Source organism: Dama dama, chromosome 27 (assembly GCF_033118175.1).
Source record: "Dama dama isolate Ldn47 chromosome 27, ASM3311817v1, whole genome shotgun sequence".
Classification (NCBI taxonomy): domain Eukaryota; kingdom Metazoa; phylum Chordata; class Mammalia; order Artiodactyla; family Cervidae; genus Dama; species Dama dama.
In genome coordinates this window covers 15742334-15763552 of record NC_083707.1, presented here as the reverse complement: position 1 = coordinate 15763552, position 21219 = coordinate 15742334, and the positions used below count along the sequence as shown (strand labels likewise).

The 21219-nt window shown below is 35.9% G+C and overlaps 1 protein-coding gene across 2 annotated transcripts in view; it reads left to right on the top strand.

Moving 5' to 3' along the window:
* The window catches only part of PIK3C3 (phosphatidylinositol 3-kinase catalytic subunit type 3), a 157570-nt gene that overhangs the window by 69246 nt on the left and 67105 nt on the right, over positions 1-21219 (top strand). Inside the window, exons 10-13 of one of the 2 annotated variants that reach the window (XM_061131258.1) lie at positions 4453-4593; positions 11772-11926; positions 13538-13628; positions 16809-16876. In XM_061131258.1, the coding sequence (XP_060987241.1) occupies positions 4453-4593; positions 11772-11926; positions 13538-13628; positions 16809-16876 (455 nt within the window). Of the gene's footprint in view, positions 1-4452; positions 4639-11771; positions 11927-13537; positions 13629-16808; positions 16877-21219 lie in introns of both variants that reach the window. The other variant, XM_061131257.1, reaches the window with a different exon arrangement.

The window sequence follows — 21219 nt, the reverse complement described above, 5'->3', positions numbered from 1 at the left end:
ATTGTGATAATGTTAACATTTGACAGTAACATCAGAAGCATTTATCAACTATTTATTGTATATATACTGTTTTAAACATCTGTATCATTAACTTATTTAATATTTATATAAACTTATGAGATAGAACACTTAAAAGTTAAATAATGTGCTCCATGTGACTCAGTAATTGTTGATGGAGCTGGAAACTAAGATTTGAACCCAAACACCTTTCCTCTAAAACCTATACTCTGCAATTATCTGTGGAAGTCCTAGGTATAAAATTGCATTTGAATCCTCTATCTTTGTTTTATATAGATCAATAAAGCATCTGTAAAGCACCTGAAATAAAGTATCATTACTATTTCTGACTTCAAATTCTTACACTCCTTTCTTTCTCATTCCTCTTCTTGTTTCCACCTTCATTCTATTATCTCCTTGTTTACCTTTGTCCCATTTAGCATTACCAGGTTGTGAAATCTTTGTACAGTCCCTGGCAGCAGTATACTCCATAAATCTTACTATTAAATCTGTAAATCTGAGGGTTAGATGGTTTCAGTTACTAAATTGAGTACATCAGTTTGCTACAAGATTTGCTTATAGTAAGTACATACCAGCACATCTTCATTAAGACTGTGGATATACTGTGAAGTGGAAAAGCTTTCACTGTAGTTATTTAGGAAGTATTGCTTTATTTCCACATTCAATCTAGAAATACATTTAAGAAGTAAAAAATAAATACATAGAATAAGGAGGGCCATCCATGTGCTTTTATGGAGAGAGAGCACTTAAATGATGTGCAGAAGGTACAGAAGAAATGGCTGGCTATCGCTGGGGAATGCAAACTCCAGTTGTAGACATTAGAATGCCCAGAAAAGCATTTGGTAGTTAGAAGAGAGTCATTTAAAAGAAGAATGTAAAATTGAAGCAGCTACTGAGAGAAGAGCTGAAAGTTGCTGAAAACTTCCTGAAAAAGTTGATATTTTGACAAGTTGGCCTTAAAGAAGATGACACTACTGTTTTGACAAAGAGCATAAGAAAGGAAGCAACTCCTTATAGATAGGAGTTAGACCGTCCTGTATAAAATAGGTTAGCTTGTTTGAAGCATAGAGGGGCAGTGAGAGTTATTGGGAATTAAAGGTTTGGATTATGGTAAGAGGTATCAAGGAATGTTTTGAAAAAGAAGTCAAGGTTTTAAAAAAAAATGGCTTCACTGTCTATAAATACAGTGAGTACATTGCAAATTAATCACTGAAATTACTTAGGTAAATATTGAGTCTCTTTTTGGCAGAGATATTATATGGTAAATTTGTGCCGATAGTCGGAGGTTGTGCTAATAAATCACTTGCAACTTGAATATCTGACAGATCATGAAGTGATTAGAAGAGAAACTCTTAGCTTGAAGGCTGTGCCAAACCCTAGATGTTTGGTATAGTGAGAGTCAGTCTGAAGGAAACAGTGGGAAATACTGCCAGGAAATAATCAAAGAGAATTAGGAATGGATTAGAGACAGGAAGAAAGGAGGCAGGGCATAACCATTAAAAGAATGAAGCAGCCATTAAGAACAGGATCCACAAAAACTGATTGGAACCTAAATAGGCCCAAAGTGGCAGAAAATATGACTTCCAGGAGACCTTGAGCCTCATTTGCACTCACTGTAATACGTTAGCTAAATAACACACCCTCTAGTGCCATGACAGTTCCCGAGGCCAACCGTGAAGTGAAGTGAAGTGAAGTGAATGAAGTCGCTCAGTCATGTCCGACTCTGAGACCCCATGGACTGTAGCCTACAAGGCTCCTCTGTCCATGGAGTTTTCCAAGCAAGAGTACTGGAGTGGGTTGCCATTTCCTTCTCCAGGGGATCTTCCCGGCCCAGGGATCAAACCTGGGTCTCCCGCATTGCAGGCAGACACTTTACCATCTGAACCACCAGGGAAGCCACCATAAAAGGCCACAAAGTCAGTGCTGGTCCAGTTCTGGAAATCTCTGCCTTTTCCTCAAAATAGTTGGAATCATCCTCCCTCTTGTTAGCCTGTGAAATTACCTAGCCCATAAAAACTAACCACCCCTGTATTTCAGGGTCACTTGTGCCTTCTGAGACAGCCCACATTCTGTCTATGGAGTGTGTATCTCTCTATGTAAATCTGCTTTCACTTTACTGTGGCTGGTTCTTGTGTGAAGCCAAGGACCTTCACTAGGCAGCCAGTCCCAGGGACTCATTTGAGACCCGGAAAATGACCCTCCACATGTGCCCCCCCCCCTTTTTTTTTTTTTTTTGTACAACAGATTTAGGGGATACGTGTTGGTGGAGTAATGGCTCCCAGGGGCTTGCTAATTAGGAGATAGTAGTTTCTTACTGGTAAGGAGAAACCATCTGGTAGAACATGCATGGGTTGAAAGTCAATGGATTTGGATTCTAAGTCTAGCCTGTCCAATATTTTGAGATGATGGGCAAGCCACTTCACTCAGATTATATACAAATTTGAGCACTCCATAGTGCTTTTATCCCATAATTTAGTTAAGTCAAGAATAAGTTCAGTTCAGTTCAGTTTAGTTCAGTTGCTCAGTCGTGTCTGACTCTTTGCAACCCCATGGACTGTAGCACGCCAGGTGTCCCTGTCCATCACCAGCTCAAAGAGCTTGCTTAAACTGATGTCCATTGAGTCAGTGATGCCATCCAACCATCCCATCCTCTGTGTCCCCTTCTCCCACCTTCAATCTTTCCCAACATCAGGGTCTTTTTATTGGAACTTCAACTTCAGCATCATTCCTTCCAATGAATATTCAAGACTGATTTCCTTTAGGATGGACTAGTTGGATCTCCTTGCAGTCCAAGGGACTCTGAAGAGTCTTCTCCAGCACCACAGTTAAAGAGCATCAGATCTCGGTGCTCAGCTTTCTGTATGGTCTAGCTCTCACATACGTACATGACTACTGGAAAAACCATAACTTTTACAAGATGGACCTTAGTTGGCAAAGTAATGTCTCCGTTTTTTAATATGCTGTCTAGGTTTGTCATAGCTTTTCTTCCAGGGAGCAGGAGTCTTTTAATTTCATGACTGCAGTCACCAACTGCAGTGATTTTGGAGCCCTAAAAAATAAAGTCTGTCACTGTTTGCATTGTTTCCCCTTCTATTTGCCATGAAGTGATGGGACCCGATGCCATGATCTTCGTTTTTTGAATGTTGAGTTTTAAGCCAGCTTTCGCTCTCCTCTTTCACTTTCATCAAGAGGCTGTTCAGTTCCTCTTCACTTTCTGCCATAAGGGTAGTGTCATCTGCATATCTGAGGTTATTGCTATTTCTCCTGGCAATCTTGATTCCAGCTTGTGCTTCATCCACCCCAGCATTTTGCCTGATGTACTCCACATATAAGTTAAATAACAATAAGTTAGGGAATGGGAATGAAGATTAATTTTATGTCATACTAATAAGTAATTGTGTTTTATTATTCAAGGGAACATTTTTTTTTTTAAACTTGGTTAGTTTACTAATGAAAATGTTTTTAGTTGAATGAAGCAAGAATTTAAAATTTTAAAGTTATCTTTGTTCAAGAGATGAATTCATAGAAAAAGAAGAAAATGTATTGATATCAGCCAGCAAAGTGTTGTTAGTAGGGAGATCTGGCGATAGGGATTGCTTTTTTTATGAAAAACAGGTACACACCTTTCTTTAAAAAGCATTTATTGTTATGCAGCCATGAATGATATGCTCCAAGGTAGCTTCCTCACCTGACAGTCTTAAGAAGAATTGGCTGCCTTTCTAAAGAAGGGAGATTCCAGAAAGATTTTACAAACAGCCAGCTGAATCATAGAATGAATGTACAGAAACCAATGCTCCTGTGTATTTATCTATATTTATACTAGTTTTTGCAGAGGTTTTTTTTTTTTTTTTTAACTGTCTCTCTTTTTCTGTAGTTACTTCTCTCTGTTAAGAGAGACATACATACTCAACTTCATTTGAGTCATGCTATGTGAGTATCTAGGGAAACTGTTGCCTCTAGGATGTGTTCTTGAATGGAGTTCTACCCTTCTTGGCTTTGGACTCTTTCATTCTTTGGTTGCAATGTTTTATATCTCACATGTTGATATTGTAAAATGAAGCTTTTCTCTTAAGACATCTCAGACTTCATGAGACATGTCTCAGCGATTTCCTTGTGTTGAGTCTTGCAGTATTTTAAAATAGTGAAAGCATAATGACGAAAAGTTGAAGAAAATTTAAAGCTTCATAGTGCTTTGTAGTGCTCTGAAAAAAAAAGTAAAGTTACAAGGAACAGGCACTTCCCACCCCCTCACTCCACCCCCGCCCCTTGGTCCTGCAGCGTTTTTCTCAGACTGTGTCTAGTGTTTATGTGAGAAATCTGTCATTGACTTTATGACTCTGCCGTCAGGTCCAAGCTGAGCTCTGCCTCCTCATCCTTGATTCCCCCTTTCCCAGAATAAGATGTTTCTAATTTTTAAACCTTTTCTGATTTTAGGCTTTGACAAAGTTCTTGAAATGTGTTAATTGGGATCTACCTCAGGAGGCCAAACAGGCACTGGAACTTCTAGGCAAGTGGAAGCCTATGGATGTAGAGGATTCCTTGGAGCTGTTGTCCTCTCATTACACGAATCCAACAGTAAGGCGCTACGCTGTGGCCCGATTACGGCAGGCGGATGATGAGGTGCCTTAGTGTTTGCTACTCCTCTGCAACTGGGTATATTTTAAACTAGGACCTGTGTGCGTGTATGTGTGGGGGGCGGGGGTGGAGTTTTAGAAGGGAAGAGGATATACTATGTGTGTTTTTAGAAGCCAAATTAAAATATTCCTCCAGGGACTCCTCTGTGAAATGAAAATTTACTTCCTGACCTGTTACATGATGGGACAGCCTCCCCCAGGACATTTACCTGGCAGCAGAGCTTGTATTGCTCTGTCTCGAAAAAGGAATTCTAATGAAAAATGGTTTAACGCAGTACCAGCTAGGGAATAATTCAGATCCCCTCTATCAGTCAGTCTACAACAAGCCACATTTAATTGTAGCTTTGAAAAGCCTTTGGGGCCTTTAAAGCATGGAGATGCATGGTCATCTTATTCTTTTTCAGACTCCTCCTTTAAACTTTAATCTACTGACAATTGTGTGTGTAAGTAAATTTTTTTAAGGTGGTTTTGAATCCTCTGCAAGAGAAAGACTGCAAGCTTTATGGTGGCTGTTTATATATATATAAGGCCACCTGGGAAGGTTGGAAACTGTGTTGACCCAAAACATTGCTAAATGTTGAATTTTAGTAATTCCTAATCAGGTAGATGAATTCACTAATTTTTTTATAACTTACTAATTTTTGTAGAGGAAATGTGTTCTCAAACATAACGGCTTATGGAATATAAGGTGACTCTTCTTAAGCCTCGATATGTATATAGCAGTGCTCATCATTATTTTGAGCTCCAAATGGTATCTGATGGAGAAGGCAATGGCACCCCACTCCAGTACTGTTGCCTGGAAAATCCCGTGGATGGAGGAGCCTGGTAGACTGCGGTCCATGGGGTCGCTAAGAGTCGGACACGACTAAGCGACTTCACTTTCACTTTTCACTTTCAGTCATTGGAGAAGGAAATGGCAACCCACTCCAGTGTTCTTGCCTGGAGAATCCCAGAGACGGGGGAGCCTATGGGGTCGCACAGAGTCGGACACGACTGAAGCGACTTAGCAGCAGCAGCAGCAGCAGCAATGGTATCTGAATTTCAAGAAGCAAAATGCTGCGTTTATTAAAATTGATAGTTGTATATGTATCTAATTACAGTAAAATTTAAACACTAAAGAAAGTAGTACAGTGACTGTTCACATGTAATTTACCTATTTTCAGCAATTGCCAACTCATAGACAATTTTGTTTTTGTCTCTAATGCCAGTTACTCTTTCCTTCCCATTCCTTACATTCCACTAGATTATTCTGGGGCAGTTCTCAGATATTGTATAATTTTTTTGGACTAGGATGTTTTTCACTCTCCTATCAAACAGCAGTTCCTAGCATTGTGATTCAGCATATTATCTTCTTTATTGTTTTTTTACTACATCACAAGTAAAAATAAATTATTGCAATATTTATTTAAAATAATGAAGTATTTATTTTGAAATTCATTAGAAATTTCACTTTAGTCATTAAGTCTTTATGTTTGACATGAGTCAGGATTTAGATAAACATCTTTGGGTTGTAGTCAATACAGCCCGCCTCAACATGGGTTCAGAGTTAAAATAGAAATATTATAAATCATCATTTTTGGTTGTCTGATGACATTCCCTTATAAACTTAGAGGCTAAACATTTAATTGTCTCTGGAATTAATAGTATTAGTGCAATTACTGAACTATTTCTAGGCTATTTTATAATTTTTGTTATGAGATAAAGAATAGTGATAGAAATATTGCATGAATCCCAAACTGCAAAATATGGTTGTTAGATTGGGAGTGTTTTTTGAGGTTTTAGAGATGATAGATAGTGAGGTGGTAACTATCCCTTGATTTCCCTTTCTCTTTACTTGGTTCAGTAATGAATTGTGTATACTCAGCTTAAAAAAAAATTTTAATTTAGTTTCTACTGATAATTCAAATGTACATTAAGATTTGAATTTTGGCTTTTACCTGACTCTATGTACCTGTATGTCTTTGGGAACATGTGTTATTCTCACTTCAGTTTCCTATCAAAAAAAAAAAAAAGTGATAATAGCTATTTATATCACTTAATAGTTATGAAGAAAAAATTATGTGGGAAAAAAATTTGAAAACTGTACATACACATAATATGCAGAAAGATTATAAATTTATATCAATTTTATACTAAAATCATTCATGTTGTACCTTTCATTTCTAATTGGTATACAATGTCTCTTTGCTTTTGCATTATCTGTGGAGTAGTATGGTATTTATGATTTTATGAACTTCAAATGGTTTTTAGTATTTCAAAGGATGAAAGTGAAAGGCACACAGTCATGTCTGACTCTTTGTGACCCCGTGGACTGTAGCCTGCAAGGCTCCTCTGTCCATGGAATTCTCTAGGCAAGAATATTGGAGTGGGTAGCCATTGCCTTCTCCAGGGGATCTTCCCATCCCAGGGATTGAACACAAGATCTCCCGCATTGCAGGTGGATTCTTTATTGTCTTGAGCCCTTAATATAGTCATATGATATATAATAATATAATCATGTAAACATAGCATCACATCAAAGGTCACTTTGTCTAAATATCTACATCCTGGACAACTGAAAAACTTGAATGAAAAGTACTGCATTTTATATTTGGACAGTAATTTGTTCAGGATGCCATAGTCCCTTTAGGACCCAAGCCTATCTATGTGTTACTTCATCTTCCTAGTGGGGTCTTCCTGCTGTCCATCCTTCAAGGTGAAGCACAGACCTCAACATCTCTGAGAAACTTCTCTTAACCACTGAAGGAAGCCGATGACATTTTTGTTTCTTTTCTGCTCCCACAGGATTTGGTTTGTTCCTTTACTGTATTGTATTATCATCTTTTTTTTTTTTTTTTCTGATTTGCTTTCCTTTTGAATTATAAATGAAATAGTAACATTGAAGCTCCTTTAACAATTCCACTTCTCCAGCCATTTTTTTATCCTCAGAAAAATAGTCACTCATATCTTTTCGTATATTCTGTATGCAAATTGCAAACATATGTATGCATGTATGGTTTATATGATGAAAAGTGAAAGTGTAAGTCGCTCAGTCGTGTCTGACTCTCTGTGACCCCATGGACTGTAGCCCGCCAGGCTTCTCTGTCCATGAAGTTCTCCAGACAAGAATACTGGAGTGGGTTGCCATTCCCTTCTCCAGGGGATCTTCCCAACCCAGGAATCGAACCCGGGTCTTCCTCATTCTTTACCGTCTGAGCCACCAAAGACATCTCTTAAAATTAAGGTAAATAGGAATATCCTATACGTGTTATTAAAAGCATTCCTTATTAACTGAACAGTATAATCTTGGACATTTCTCATCTTTAAGACATATAGTAATTGGTGTCTGTAAAGTCTGGAAACACAGGCATATGAATATCAAGGCAAATGATGTCAAAGGTCTATCTAACCTGTAGAAAAATACTGTGGTTTTAGACTTTATGGATACCTAAACATCTACCTTGTTCTTTCAAAACAGCAGCATACTATTTTATTGCAAGTTTATTTTATAACTTATTTTACCAGTCAGCCTCTTTGGTAGGCAGTTGTTTTATTTCTCATCTTTTGCTGTAACTGTATTAGTGAACAGAGTTTTGTATATGTTTTTCCATATTCTTGAATAAGTAGCTTGCATTGAAGTTATTGTCAAAATATATATGCCTTTATCACAATTTTTCATAAAATTTTTTCACATTTTAAAAAATTATATTTATTTTGTGACAGTCATTACTATTATAAACTGCCTCACCACTTTTATTTCTGTTTGTTGGTTAAATGAAAACTACATTTTTATTTTAATATTTATGTTTTATCTAGTTTCTTTAGTGATGTCTCTTTATAGTTTTAATAGGTATTAGATGGGTCCCTATAATTTGTAGGTATAGCATCATGCTATCTGAAAAACATTAATGTATTATAAATACTACATATGAAATAGATGCTGAATTCCTAATGTTAAACTCACCTTACATCTGTAACATATATCTTAACCAGTCTTTTAATATCTTTCTGAATTGGATTTGTTTAATGTTCTTTAAAGGCATTTTTAAAAGCCATATTTCTTACTATGGTGTGGCTCAGAAGGAGAGAGATTCTCCATTAGAATTTGAGGAAGAAATGACATTTGAGATAGACATTGAAGGAAGAGTAGAATTTTCAGAGTTGGACTTGAGTTTACTTTCCAAGTGGAGAGAGCAATATGACCAAAGGCAAGGAGACTGAAAAGTACAGGAAAAATAGAAAGTATTTCACTTTACCAGAAGTATGGGATATATGTTTCTGTCTGGGAACCAAGGTCAGAACCTATGTCTCTCACTATAAATGCATATATGAAGAATTACTCTTAATTCGATAAAAAATAGTGATTTTGACATGAAATGTTGCATTTGTATTCTAAAGTATTAGAATTAACTTCTTCTTTAGAAAAATGATGATTACTATCTGGATAGTATTTCATAGCTCTTGAGAAATTTTTACTGAATTGTCTGAGATAGAAATCTGATTTGTTTGTTTGTTTGTTTTGCTTTACTTATATGCTTATATCCTTCGTGCCTGGGGGGATTTTATGTTTTTTGAATGTGACTATATAATGAACAAACAGCCTTTGCACTTACTATTGAAGTTAATTTATTTTCATAAAAATGAAGGAATGAGTAGTTTGAATACAGAAAGCAGATGACTAACACAATCATATTGTGATCAATGACTTAAAAAGATGTGTTTTCTTCTGAATTTCTCCTTCTTGGGGAATTTAATAATAGTGCAACCTTTTTTATTTCATGCAATAAGTCTTTTCTGTACTTGGGAAAGCACACCAGGTGGTACATTCAGCAGTGTTTCCAAGGTTTGCCTGGTAATGAAGGGTAGCAGTGAAACTGAATTACTCCTAAGAAGAATACTTGATTACACAATTTTCTGTCATATAATTTTTTTCTTAGAATATACATAGAAGAATATCTAGAGCTGTAAGATGCCATAAATCCTAAATAAGAAAATAGAAAATCAAACATTTATTGATCCAATTAAAATTTGTTTTTAGAAACAGAACACTATGTAAGTATTTTGATAAAGTCATTTGATTTTCCTGGCCACTGATACTGATATATTTGAATAAGAATTAATAAGGCAGTTATCACAGAGTGTGCTTCCCTAGAGCTCTTGACGTAAAGAATCTGCCTGCAGTGCAGAGACTTGGGTTCAATCCCTGGGTTGGGGAGATCCTCTGGGGGAGGGAACGGCACCACACTCCAGTACTCTTGCCTGGAGAATCCCATGGACAGAGTAGCCTGGTGGGCTATAGTCCATGGGGGTCGCAAAGAGTCAGACATGACTGAGCAACTAACACTACACTAAGCCAATTAACCTTTCATTTAGTTTTTTGTGAAAAATAATTCGTATTTAATGGTAAAATCACATGTATTGCTTTTTGCCAGCATTTGGGCAACTATAAAAAAGGTTGACTATGTCAGTATAAGAAAAAAAGATGAAAAGAATATATTTTGGTATTAAATAACAGAAAATAGGATGTTGCAAAGTAATCATCTTCATGGAATTTTTTAAATGGTGGAAATGACAAAGAGTAAATAAGCAAGTAATCGCAAATACTGGGCTTCCCTGGTGGCTCAGCTGGTAAAAAGTCCGCCTGCAGTGTGGGAGACCTGGGTTCGATCCCTGGGTTATAATCCCCTGGAGAAGGGAATGGCTACCTACTCCAGTATTCTGGCCTCCTCTGGAGAATTCCATGGACTGTATAGTCCATGGGGTCAGAAAGAGTTGGACACGACTGAGCGACTTTCACTCTCACAAATGCTGTAGTCGTTAGCAAAATACAGAAGGAAAGAGTTATCCATGAAGTATAAATATAAATATTTAGCCAGAGATTTATCCTTGTTTCTGGGCTCAAGGAAAGGTGACTAAAATTAAACTGGTAATCACAATGTCTTAATATTACCTAATTGAATTTTGACTGCCTGAGTGGCAATTAGAACTGGAAGATAATAGATGCTGTCAATTTTCTTATGAGTTTTGTGAGTTTCTTCAATTTGTAATTATTTTTGAAAGCAAAACTTTTGGATTGGGAAGGGCTAAGAAGTATTTATAGAGTAAGATGGAAAATATTTCCATTCTTAACATTAAGGGAAAACTCAGAAAGGTAAAAACAACTTTCTTGATGCTTTGTTTTTTTTTCAGTCTGAATTATCTCTGTTTATCAGGAGAAGTAGGAGAAATTTAGGTTTAGAAATTTGTTTTCTTCAAGCCAATTTTGGTAGTTGGCAGGAAAATAAACACTTCCTTTATCTGAGTGTTAAAATATCTACTTCAGTGTAGTTTCCATTTAAGAATCAACCCAAATTCTCTAAATTCACTAAACTTCAAATTCTCTTAAAATAAAAAAAAAAAACCAGTATAATATTTTTAAAAATCCCAACCAGGAAACATTATGAAATAGAAACACTTTGAAAACTTAATAGTTTGGAGTTTCACATGTAATCTTGGGCCTAAAATGCCATTGCTGTAAAAAGGATCTTTTGTTAATTTCTCAGCTTTGTATGAACCATCTCAATCATTTTTCTTAGGTTTTTTTTCTGTGCTTTTGGGATGCTTTTTTTTGTTGTTGTTAATTTTTTATTTTCTATTAGAGCATGGCTGATTAACAGTGTTGTGCTAGTTTCAGGTGTACAACAAAGTGATTCAGTTATATATATACATGTATGTATTCTTTTTCAAATTCTTTTCCCATTTAAATTATTACAGAATATTGAGCAGAGTTTCCTGTGCTGTACAGGTCCTTATTGGGTATCTGTTTTAAATATAGCAGTATATACATGTCAGTGGGATACTATTTTAAACAGGATGTTTACTGGTCACTTACTCTGTGCCAGGAACTATTCTGTGACTTTTTTGCTATTAATTAATTTAATCCTCACAACTCAGTCTCTAAGGTTTATATGATTATGGCCATTTTAAAGAAGAGGACCCAGTGAGGCACCAAGAAGTTAAGAAACCTTGGGACCTGCCCAAGGTAACACAACTGATAAGTGGTAGATTAAATTGTTTAACTTCATATTTAGGAATACCCATAACTTATATATAATCATTTGCATTTTTCTAATACTGGCTTATTTTTTGTTTGTTTTCCAGGATCTGTTGATGTACCTATTACAGCTGGTCCAAGCTCTCAAATATGAAAATTTTGATGACATAAAGAATGGATTAGAACCTACCAAGAAGGATAGTCAGGGTTCAGTGTCGGAGAGCGTGTCAAATTCTGGGATAAATTCTGCAGAAATAGATAGGTATGGATATCCAGGGAGGACTTATTTTCAAATCTGATAGTTTTCTCCCTTTTCAGACTGTCTTCTTTTCTTTTTTCCCAGATATACCAAACCCTCGTTGGTAATAAGTTTGAAGTTCTACCAGTGAACTTGGCATGTGTGCTCACAGACCACAAACTACTGTATTATAGGGCAGTGTTTTAAAAAGCAAGCTATAGAATCAGAATGCCTGAGTTAAAATCTTGACTCTACCAGTTACTAGCTGTGTAAACTTCTGCAAGTTAGATATTCTCTCTGTGGCCCTGGCCCTAGTTTCTCATGTTAAAAATGAGGATACAGCAATAGTAACTGATCTTTAAGGACTGCTGAAAGATAAAATGACATACATAAAACATTTAGAAAAGTGTCTGACACATGGTGCTTTGTAAGTGTTAGATGTCATTGTTCTTCATGCGAAAAGAAAATGAAAGATGAGGCATATAGTGGACTCAGACATTTTTATTGTAAAGTTGTATATTTTATTGACTGCTTTTCACCTCTTCAGTAGTTAAAGCAACCTGTTAATTGAATTGAAAGTTGGCTATTAACAGTAATAACAGTTAAGAACTCTCACCTCTGTAGCAGACACCAGGAGATGGCCCACATATATTAAACTTGTTATTAGTCATCCTCTGAGGTAGGTGTTCATATCCCTAATTTAGATATGAAGGATTTAAGGAGAAGTAAATTCCCAAAGTCTTCCATGTTGCAAATTAGGTAGAGTTGACTCCAAAGCCCTTGTTCTTTCTACTTTGCCATTTTTCTTTTCATAAAATCTTAAAATTTGAGATAAATAGAAACATTTGTGTGAGAAATTCTAGGCTTAGTGGTATAAAATTGTTTTGTGAAGAAGTCATGAGATTTGTTAATGACAAAGGAGGTCTAGAATTCAGATTATCTGAATTAGTACAATTATTTCGATTATCACATGAGTTCAAGATTATATTTCTGAATTTTTGTTGATGATAGTGCTTTTTTTTTAATCTTCTGTTTTTCACTTAGAAGGGAACTGAGAAATGGCGGGGGTGGGGGGCGGGGAAGAAACATTTTTTCTTATATAGGCTCCTTTATGTTTTCCTGTTTTTAAGAGGGGAGATTCCTTACATTTTCTCCCACTGTACATTAGAAGGCTTCAGTCTTTAGGCGTGTTTACTTAGCTTCATCTTACTCTTGCCACTTAGAGCGTTTTATTAGAACTCTAAGATTTTATGACAAGATGTAAACTATAAACTATTATATCTGCTGGTCACCAATTTGTATGCTTTTTAAAAGAGGAGAAAGAGATAGGGGTTGTCTTATGGCCAAATATATTTGGAAAATACTAGCTTAAAGTAAAATGTGCTTTTTAAAAACACTGTACTATTTATCAGAAACTTTGATGTATGCAAACTTGCACATACATCTCAAAGATGAATCACCCATATTCTTTGACTCTGGAGCCTCTTTTCCAGAATCTAATGTGACTCAGTGCTACCCAGAACACACACTTTAGGAGATGGTACTTTATCTAGACTCAGGTGTGGTGAACTGTGCTGAACATATGTATCTTCTCTTACAGAAAGGATTTTACATTTCAGTGTATTATTTTTTCAGCTCCCAAATTATAACCAGCCCTCTTCCTCCAGTGTCTTCCCCTCCTTCTGCATCCAAAACAAAAGAAAGTTCAGATGGTGAAAATCTGGAGGTGAGTACAAAGCTTTTCCAGTTTCCTGTAGGAGGGATCCTACCAAGTAAACATTTTATATTGGTCTTGAAAATATTGATTTTGATGAATAATTACAACTTTATGAAATAATTTGGTTTATGATACGTGTTTATAACTTTTCCTTTCAGCAAAAAGTGCCATCTTCAGTTTAAGGCATTTTATTGGTGCCTTTGGACATGTTAATATAAATGGATTGAAATACAATGTAAAAATAAAGTGGACCTAAATATTTTATTAAGGAAACTCAGAATATTTATTGTTAACACATTTATGAACATTACTGTAGTTGTTGGTGTTTGTGATTACCTTGTAGAAATGTATGACTTTGATGCTAGGGAGATACACTAAGCTGCTCTTAAGTTCTTTTAGCTAAGCAGAGTAATTTGTGAGGTAAAACAGGTCTTTATGGCTAGTGCTACTCTGGAAATTGTATTTGGGAGTACATTTGCAGAAGTTCATCTAGTATGTATTGTTGATTTTTATCCCTATGACTTCTAATTTGAGAAGAATCTTTCATATCCCTGCTGTTGAAAATAAGTAATACATGCTTGATATTATAAAGAGGTTTGCTTTCTTTTAAATGCATATATTCAATATCATTTCTTTTAGTCAAATTTTAGGAGTTAATATTGTTAACTGAGTGACATTTGTTTTCACTATTAACTGTTAATTAGAGTTTACTTGTCTCTGCCTACCTTTTGATATATCAGAAAATACTGAAAAAAGAATTACTGGATCATAGAATCCTTAAAGGAGCTCTTGAAAGAACCATTTAGCTCCAGTTTATTTTTCTCTTTCTAAAGGGGCTGATTGACTGATTGAGTAATCAGTTCATTCACATGTATTTTTTTTTGAGTTCTGTGTACCAGATATTGTAGGTGCTAGGCTTGATACAGCAGAGAACAAAACAGTCAAAATCTTTTCTCTTCATGGAGTTCATTCTAGTGTTTGGGCTGATGATAGTCAATGATATTTATATGCCGTAAAAGAGTAGAAGAAAAATCAGAAAAGAATGATAGAGAATGTTGGGGTGGGGTTAGGCGATTGAAATTTTGAAAAGACTGTTCAGGGGAGGCCTGCCAGGAAAAGTAACATTTTTTGTAAAATGAAGCAGGTGAGGAAACCATGTGGTGATCTGGGGGATGAGCACTTTAAGCAGAGAGAACAAGGAGTACTTTTTATGTACTGCTGCACTGAAACATCTAAATGCATTGATCTCTACCTTTTTCTTTGTTTATCAGTACCCTTCAGTATTTGCTTTCCTCTGAGTACAGCTTTTATCCCAACTCATCATTTTAATCATTCTTCAGTTCTCTTGGCACAGTCTTAACCCTTGATAAGCCTAATTAATTACCTAATTGCTCTGTGCCTTAATACTTCGGAAGAAATCACATAGCCTAGCATGTTGATATCACCATACATTCATGACCACAAACATCAGGTGGGCACTCAGCACTGCCTGCCTTCCTCCATTTCTCTAGGTGGTTGCTCTCCCTGCTCCACAGTGACTCTTTCATACCTTTTCAGCCCTGTTCTTTATGCCCTGCCTTCCAGTTTCTAGATCACAATTCTGCCTCATTTTTAATGGAAACAAATAGAAGTCATTAGATAAAAATGGTTGCCATTTTCCATCACCAGATTTACAGATGTGAATCTCTTCCCATTCTTTTCTTCTGTTTTCTTAACAATGAAGAATAACTCCCTTGAAAGATATGCTCTCTTCTTTTCCTGGTAGAAATATTCAGATTTGTGTTAGTATCTCTCATTTAAGAAATTCAGAAATGGAAAAAAAAAGGAAAAATTCTTCCCTGATACCACATCCTTCAAAACAGCATCTAATTTTCTTTCTTCTCTTCATAATCAAGTTTCTTAGAGGAGTTGTTTGTCCATCTTGACTCTCCTTCCTTTCTTTTTAGTCTTTAATTCACATCATTCTGGGCCTTTGTTTCCCATCATTATATTAAAACTTACTTTGCTAAAATAAAATGGTAAATGGCTTCAGTGTTTGTGGTTGTGTATATTTAAATTCCTCCCAGCATTATTCAGGAAAATAAATGACTCCCGTCTTGAAAAGCTAACTCTTTTCATGGTTTGAATGATACCATACATCCCCTGTTTCCCTCTTCACCTCTCCAGCCATTCCTTCTTGGTTTCCTTTGTCAGTACTTTCTTGTTGCTTGACATCTTACTGTTCCTCAGGGTACTCATTGCTAGCACATTTCTCTCTCCTGAGTTTTAGATTCATATATCCAGATATCTACTTGATTTCTGTTGTATATCTGACAGACATTTCAAACTTAATATTTCAAAATACAACCCTCTCCCCCAACACTCTTGCCTCGCTTGGAATTTCTGTGATGTAACAAATCAATCCGTTTACTAAATCCATAAATTTAGGGGTCACTGTCAGTTCTTTTTTGTTTCATACATCCTCTCCATCAGCAAGTCCTATTAATTATACTTCGAAAATATTTTAATAATCTATTGCCTCTTTGTCACCATTCAGCCTTCTAGACTACTGTAATAGCATGCTGACTGATCTCAGGTCTGTACTTCTCAGAGCAAATAGAGTCATTTTCAGAAAATGTAAAGCAGATCACCTCACTCTCCTGCTTTAGATCTTTTGTTGAGTATCGATTGCTTTGAAAATAAAATCCATACTCAGTAGTGTGACCTTAAAAATCTTCATTCACAATCTGGTCTTTGCCCCCCTTTTCAGCCTCCTTTACTTTAGTGTTCTCTGGATGTCAGCTACATCGGGCCTTTTAAAAGTTCCTTGAACAGTGAGATTCGGGGCCTTGGTACATACCCTCATGCTGGTCGTGCCTAAATACCACATCCTCATTGCCGCCTCTGACCTCGCAGTCCAAGTTATTTTTATGACTTCCTTTAATGCACCTCTCCTCCACCTAATGTTAAGCTTCCAGTAGAACCAGGAACTCTGCAAACCCTGATGTCCTTAACCTCTCTCACATATTGCCTTGTTTAGAATAAATATTAGATAGATGGGATGGATATCTGGAGGGATAGATAGATGCATGAAAATCTGGTCTGTGTCATAGATGTGTAGATGAAAACTGATAGGTAAATGTAGACTCTTTCTCCCTCGTTAATAGCAGATGGTAATATATATATATACATTTCTTTTAATTCTTTCAGCAAGATCTGTGTACCTTCTTGATATCAAGAGCCTGCAAAAACTCAACACTGGCTAATTATTTATACTGGTATGTGAAATAATTTTTTATTTTATAATCACAGTTTAGGACTATTTTTTCCCAAATTGTAAACAAAAAGGCAGTTTAAAATAAAGTATGAGCAATGATCAAAAACCTGTACGGTATTTGTATTTAGCTGTATTTATTTGCAATTATGCTCATGGAAATGGTTGTTAGCATCACAGTTTTTCTTGCTTTTACTAACTTTCTAGGATCTAAGATAAAACTGGGTAAGTTAATTGATTTTTTTTCAGTTTGATATCTGTTTGCCTTTTATGCTATTTAAATAGTGTTAGTATGATACTTTACTGTAATTCAGTATTTTCACATTATTTACTAAAATACTGCAATCATGCTAAAGTAGACAGAATTTGAAGTTACTTATCTCATAGATGAGGAAACTGAGGCAGAGACATGAGGTAGCTGAACTTGCTAAAACTTGAGCTGGGATTAGATCATTGATTTCACATTTTGCCATTTACAGAGTACTTTCAGTGACCTTTTCTCGTTTGTTCATGTGAAGTTTAATAGGGCAAATGTAAGTATCTGTATTTTATGTGAGAACATGTTTCCTGAATGAGTTGAAGGAAAGAAAGAGAGGGAACTAAGGCATAGAAAGGTTAACTAACTTACTGAGACACAATTAATATGAAGCATGGCTCCCTTTTGTCATAGAATTTTAAAGTGTAAAGAACAAGTAGCTTAAGCCACAGGAGAAATCCTTTGTTTTTTGTTCAGTTAAAGAAAGCACTAGGATTAAACACTAGACAAGAGAACCTTATCCAGTTTTTAGAGCAAACAAAAGGCAAAGCCAGTTGGGTGCGCTCTACTTCACGCCTTCTGTACATTTGAGAGAGCATTTTTTTTAAACTTCCCAACAAACCTGATATTTGTTTAACTATAGAAAAGATCCCTGATGTAATCTTACTGCTCAGTTTACTGTGTTTAACTGTGTTTTTCTGTTGACCTTTGTAGTGGGAAGAAAAGTAATGCCATGCTTTTCTTTAGCAATTTAATATAATATCCATAAAACTACATTTCCCTCACAGTAACTTTCAGTATGTCCTTGGAAATACATCCGCAGAATGTTTTGGCTAGTTGTTAATCACCGTTTTGACTTTGAAAAGTTTGCTTAGAAATTATTATATTACCAAATCACTACTATTTCCCTTTAATGCAGCCTCTTGCTTCCTAAAGTTCTCCATATTGCAGTTTGAATTCTTAAGTGTATGTCTATTCACTGGTGTTAAGGAAAAATATTTCCTTGTAAAAATTTAGATAAATAATTCTGAGTAAATTAAAATGTGTAGGGCACAGTGCCAAGGTTTTGAGTAAGTACTTTTAAGCCTCGTAGGTATTTAAAATCAAGGTTTTATATATTTTTAAATGTTTTACTAAGAATTCCTTTATAGCTATATTTATTTCCTTGTAATATTCATGAAAAGTTTCTCTGGCCCATTACTTGCAGTGTAGATTAGTCACTTGTAGGAGCTGTATGTGCATACACTGATTATGTGGTGTTTAAAATTATGTATTCTTTAGATTTGAGTGTAGACCAGATTTCACTGTAAAATTTGAAATTAGTTGTGATAAAATCTTTGCTATCTTCTTTCAAGTAGGAAGAGTTTTCAAACCATTCTGAATGCAGCTGAACAGTAGGAAATCTGTTAGGTGAACAGTTTCCAGTGAGGCAGCAGTTTCTGTTCAGAAAGAGTACTTTGTTTTCTCTACAGATAATAAACAAAGTGAAGCCCTAGCTCCCAATCTTATAAATGTTCCATCAAACTTAGATTTGATTTGTGTTCCCCGCTGTGTTTCTGATTCACTGATGCAATAGCGTGTGCTATGTCTGTTCATTCTCTGAGGAGTAATTGTTTTTTTCCATATTTACAGTCTGCATATTTACAGTCCGCATATTACATGTTGAGAAATATTCAAGGAGGGAAAGAGCTATTGATGGGGACTTCTGAGTTTGGTAGACACCACTTTTGTGATTGTAGCATGAAAATAAGGAAATAATTTCAAGTAGTTGACTTAAAATAATCATTCTTTTCCTTTGAACCTGGACAGAGTAGTATAAAATATTAATCACATGTAACAGTTTATATGCTTCTCAGTCTAAGCTTACCCTAACAAATGTATTAAAATATAAATTTGAATTGATTGTGCTATTTCATTTTGAACATTTTGAATTTCCTTGTTCATTTGTTCCCTTTCCGTTGATTTAAACAGAATTCCTGCTATAGTTGAATCCTTAGGGGCCTATAATAATACAGACAATCCTTTTAAAATAAATGATGTCAACCTTTTAAACCACAGAGAGAAGTAACAGCCTCTAATCTGTTAAATGTTGAACATCAGGATCTATAAATTGTTCCACTTTTTTTTTTCTATAGCTATTCCAGTATGTTGAAATTAAAAATAAACTTTGGCTGCTTTGACACGTTTTTCTGTAACTTTTAAGACCTTTCAAGGTAATAAAGTTTATTTACCTCACAAAATGAGATTGTCAGGAAATAGGCAGCCCACTGATGTCATCATACAATGGGTACCCACATAATTTTGTCTGCATTTCTACTTGAAGATGACAGGTTTTAAGGAAGTACATGACTGCTTTATAGAATCTTCTTACTGCTGTGAACAGAATTCAGAAGTGACTCAAATCTTGGTCTTCTTGTCTTAATCCTTGTCTTAATCTAAGTTGGTCCTTCATTTTGGAGATTACACTGTCATTTTTTAGACGGACTTGCCCTTTGTATCAGAACTTTGGTTTGAGTGATTTTGAGAGCTGTTTGTTATGTGACCTTTGTCACATGGCTGTAGCCCTTGTATTTACTTGACAGTCACGGGGACCTGAACAAAGCAATGGAGCCTGTATATCATGGTCATCTGTATTGCTTCTTTAGAAAGGAGTTGCTGTGTAAATACAGGAAAAGACAATGAATATACTAACATGATGGAAATAGTAAAGACTTTAAAGGATTATTGTTGTTCAGTCACCAAATAGGGTCCATCTCTTCACGACCCCATGGACTACAGCATGCCTGGCTTTTCTGTTCCTCACCATCTCTGGGAATTTGCCCAAGTTCATGTCCAGTAAATTGGTGATGCCATCCAACCATCTCATCCTCTGTCATCCTCTTCTCTTTCTGCCTTAAGTCTTTCCCAGCATCAGGGTCTTTTCCAATGAGTCAGCTGTTTGCATTAGATGGCCAAAATATTGGAGCTTCAGCTTCCACATCAGTCCTTTGAAGGAGTATTTAGGGTTGACTTCCTTTAAAATTGACTGATTTGATCTCCTTCTTGCTTGCCAAGGGATTCTCAAGTTGATAGAGATAGTAAAGATTTCAGTACTCCATATTGAGACTTTGCTACTTACATACTAAGGTGATGGAGATGGTAAAGACTTAAAGAGTTATTAATTTTTTTTAAATTTATTTTAAAAGTTATTAATTTTTTAAAATTGTATTTTAAATTCTATGTGTCCTGTGGCTATAGAAGGACATGTATGAATCCTGTGGCTTTCTTTGTTCAAGATTTAAGAATGCTTTCTTGAATTTTTGGTTTCGAACTCTTGTCAGGAACATAAAGTAAATACAGTGTCATGGTCTAGTTTCTCATACTACTTTACGGAAAATTCTAGGTTATGCAGCTCTGAAGACTTCCAGATCACCTGTCATTATCATGGTACAGTGTGGCACTGGGAAGTCAGTAGTTGAAGGCACTTAACTCTTATCAGCCTTTAAAATATTTCTGTGTATAAGACTCTATTGCATATGCCAGGGGCCACTAAATATTTTTTAAGATACAGAATCTGTCTTCAGTTTCTTTATAACTTCTGAAGGGACCTAGGAGTAAGTTGTGAAACAGTGATGAGCCAGGTAACATTATCAGCAGAAGTTGTTATGAGAGGGTCATACCTGTTCTGAGATGTCAGAGAAGAAAGATTTTAGGGTTTAAGAGTTCCTGGAAGAGATGGAGTGTCCCTGTGTTTGAAGTGTGGGTAGAATCAGGAAGGGTGGAGGCAGGAAGGTATTTCTGGACAGTACTACAACATGAGCAACAGCACAAAGTGGGGTAGGGGAGTCCAGCTGACTAGAGTGTGAATGCCTGAACTGGAGACAGTGGAAGTTGAACCAGAAGCTTAGGGCCACGGAGAGTGTTTTTAAATAGAGGGAACTGTTGGTGTTTTTGTTAGTATCGGTGGGGCATGGTGAAGGTAGTTTAAAGAAGAAAACTTTAGGATGATTATATTGATCAATAAGGTGTTTGTTTTTAGAGTTAGAGAAGCTGGGTAGAAGGTATCTGCTGATTGATTCCAGACAGGGCTGGTTAGTAGTGCAGAACAATTA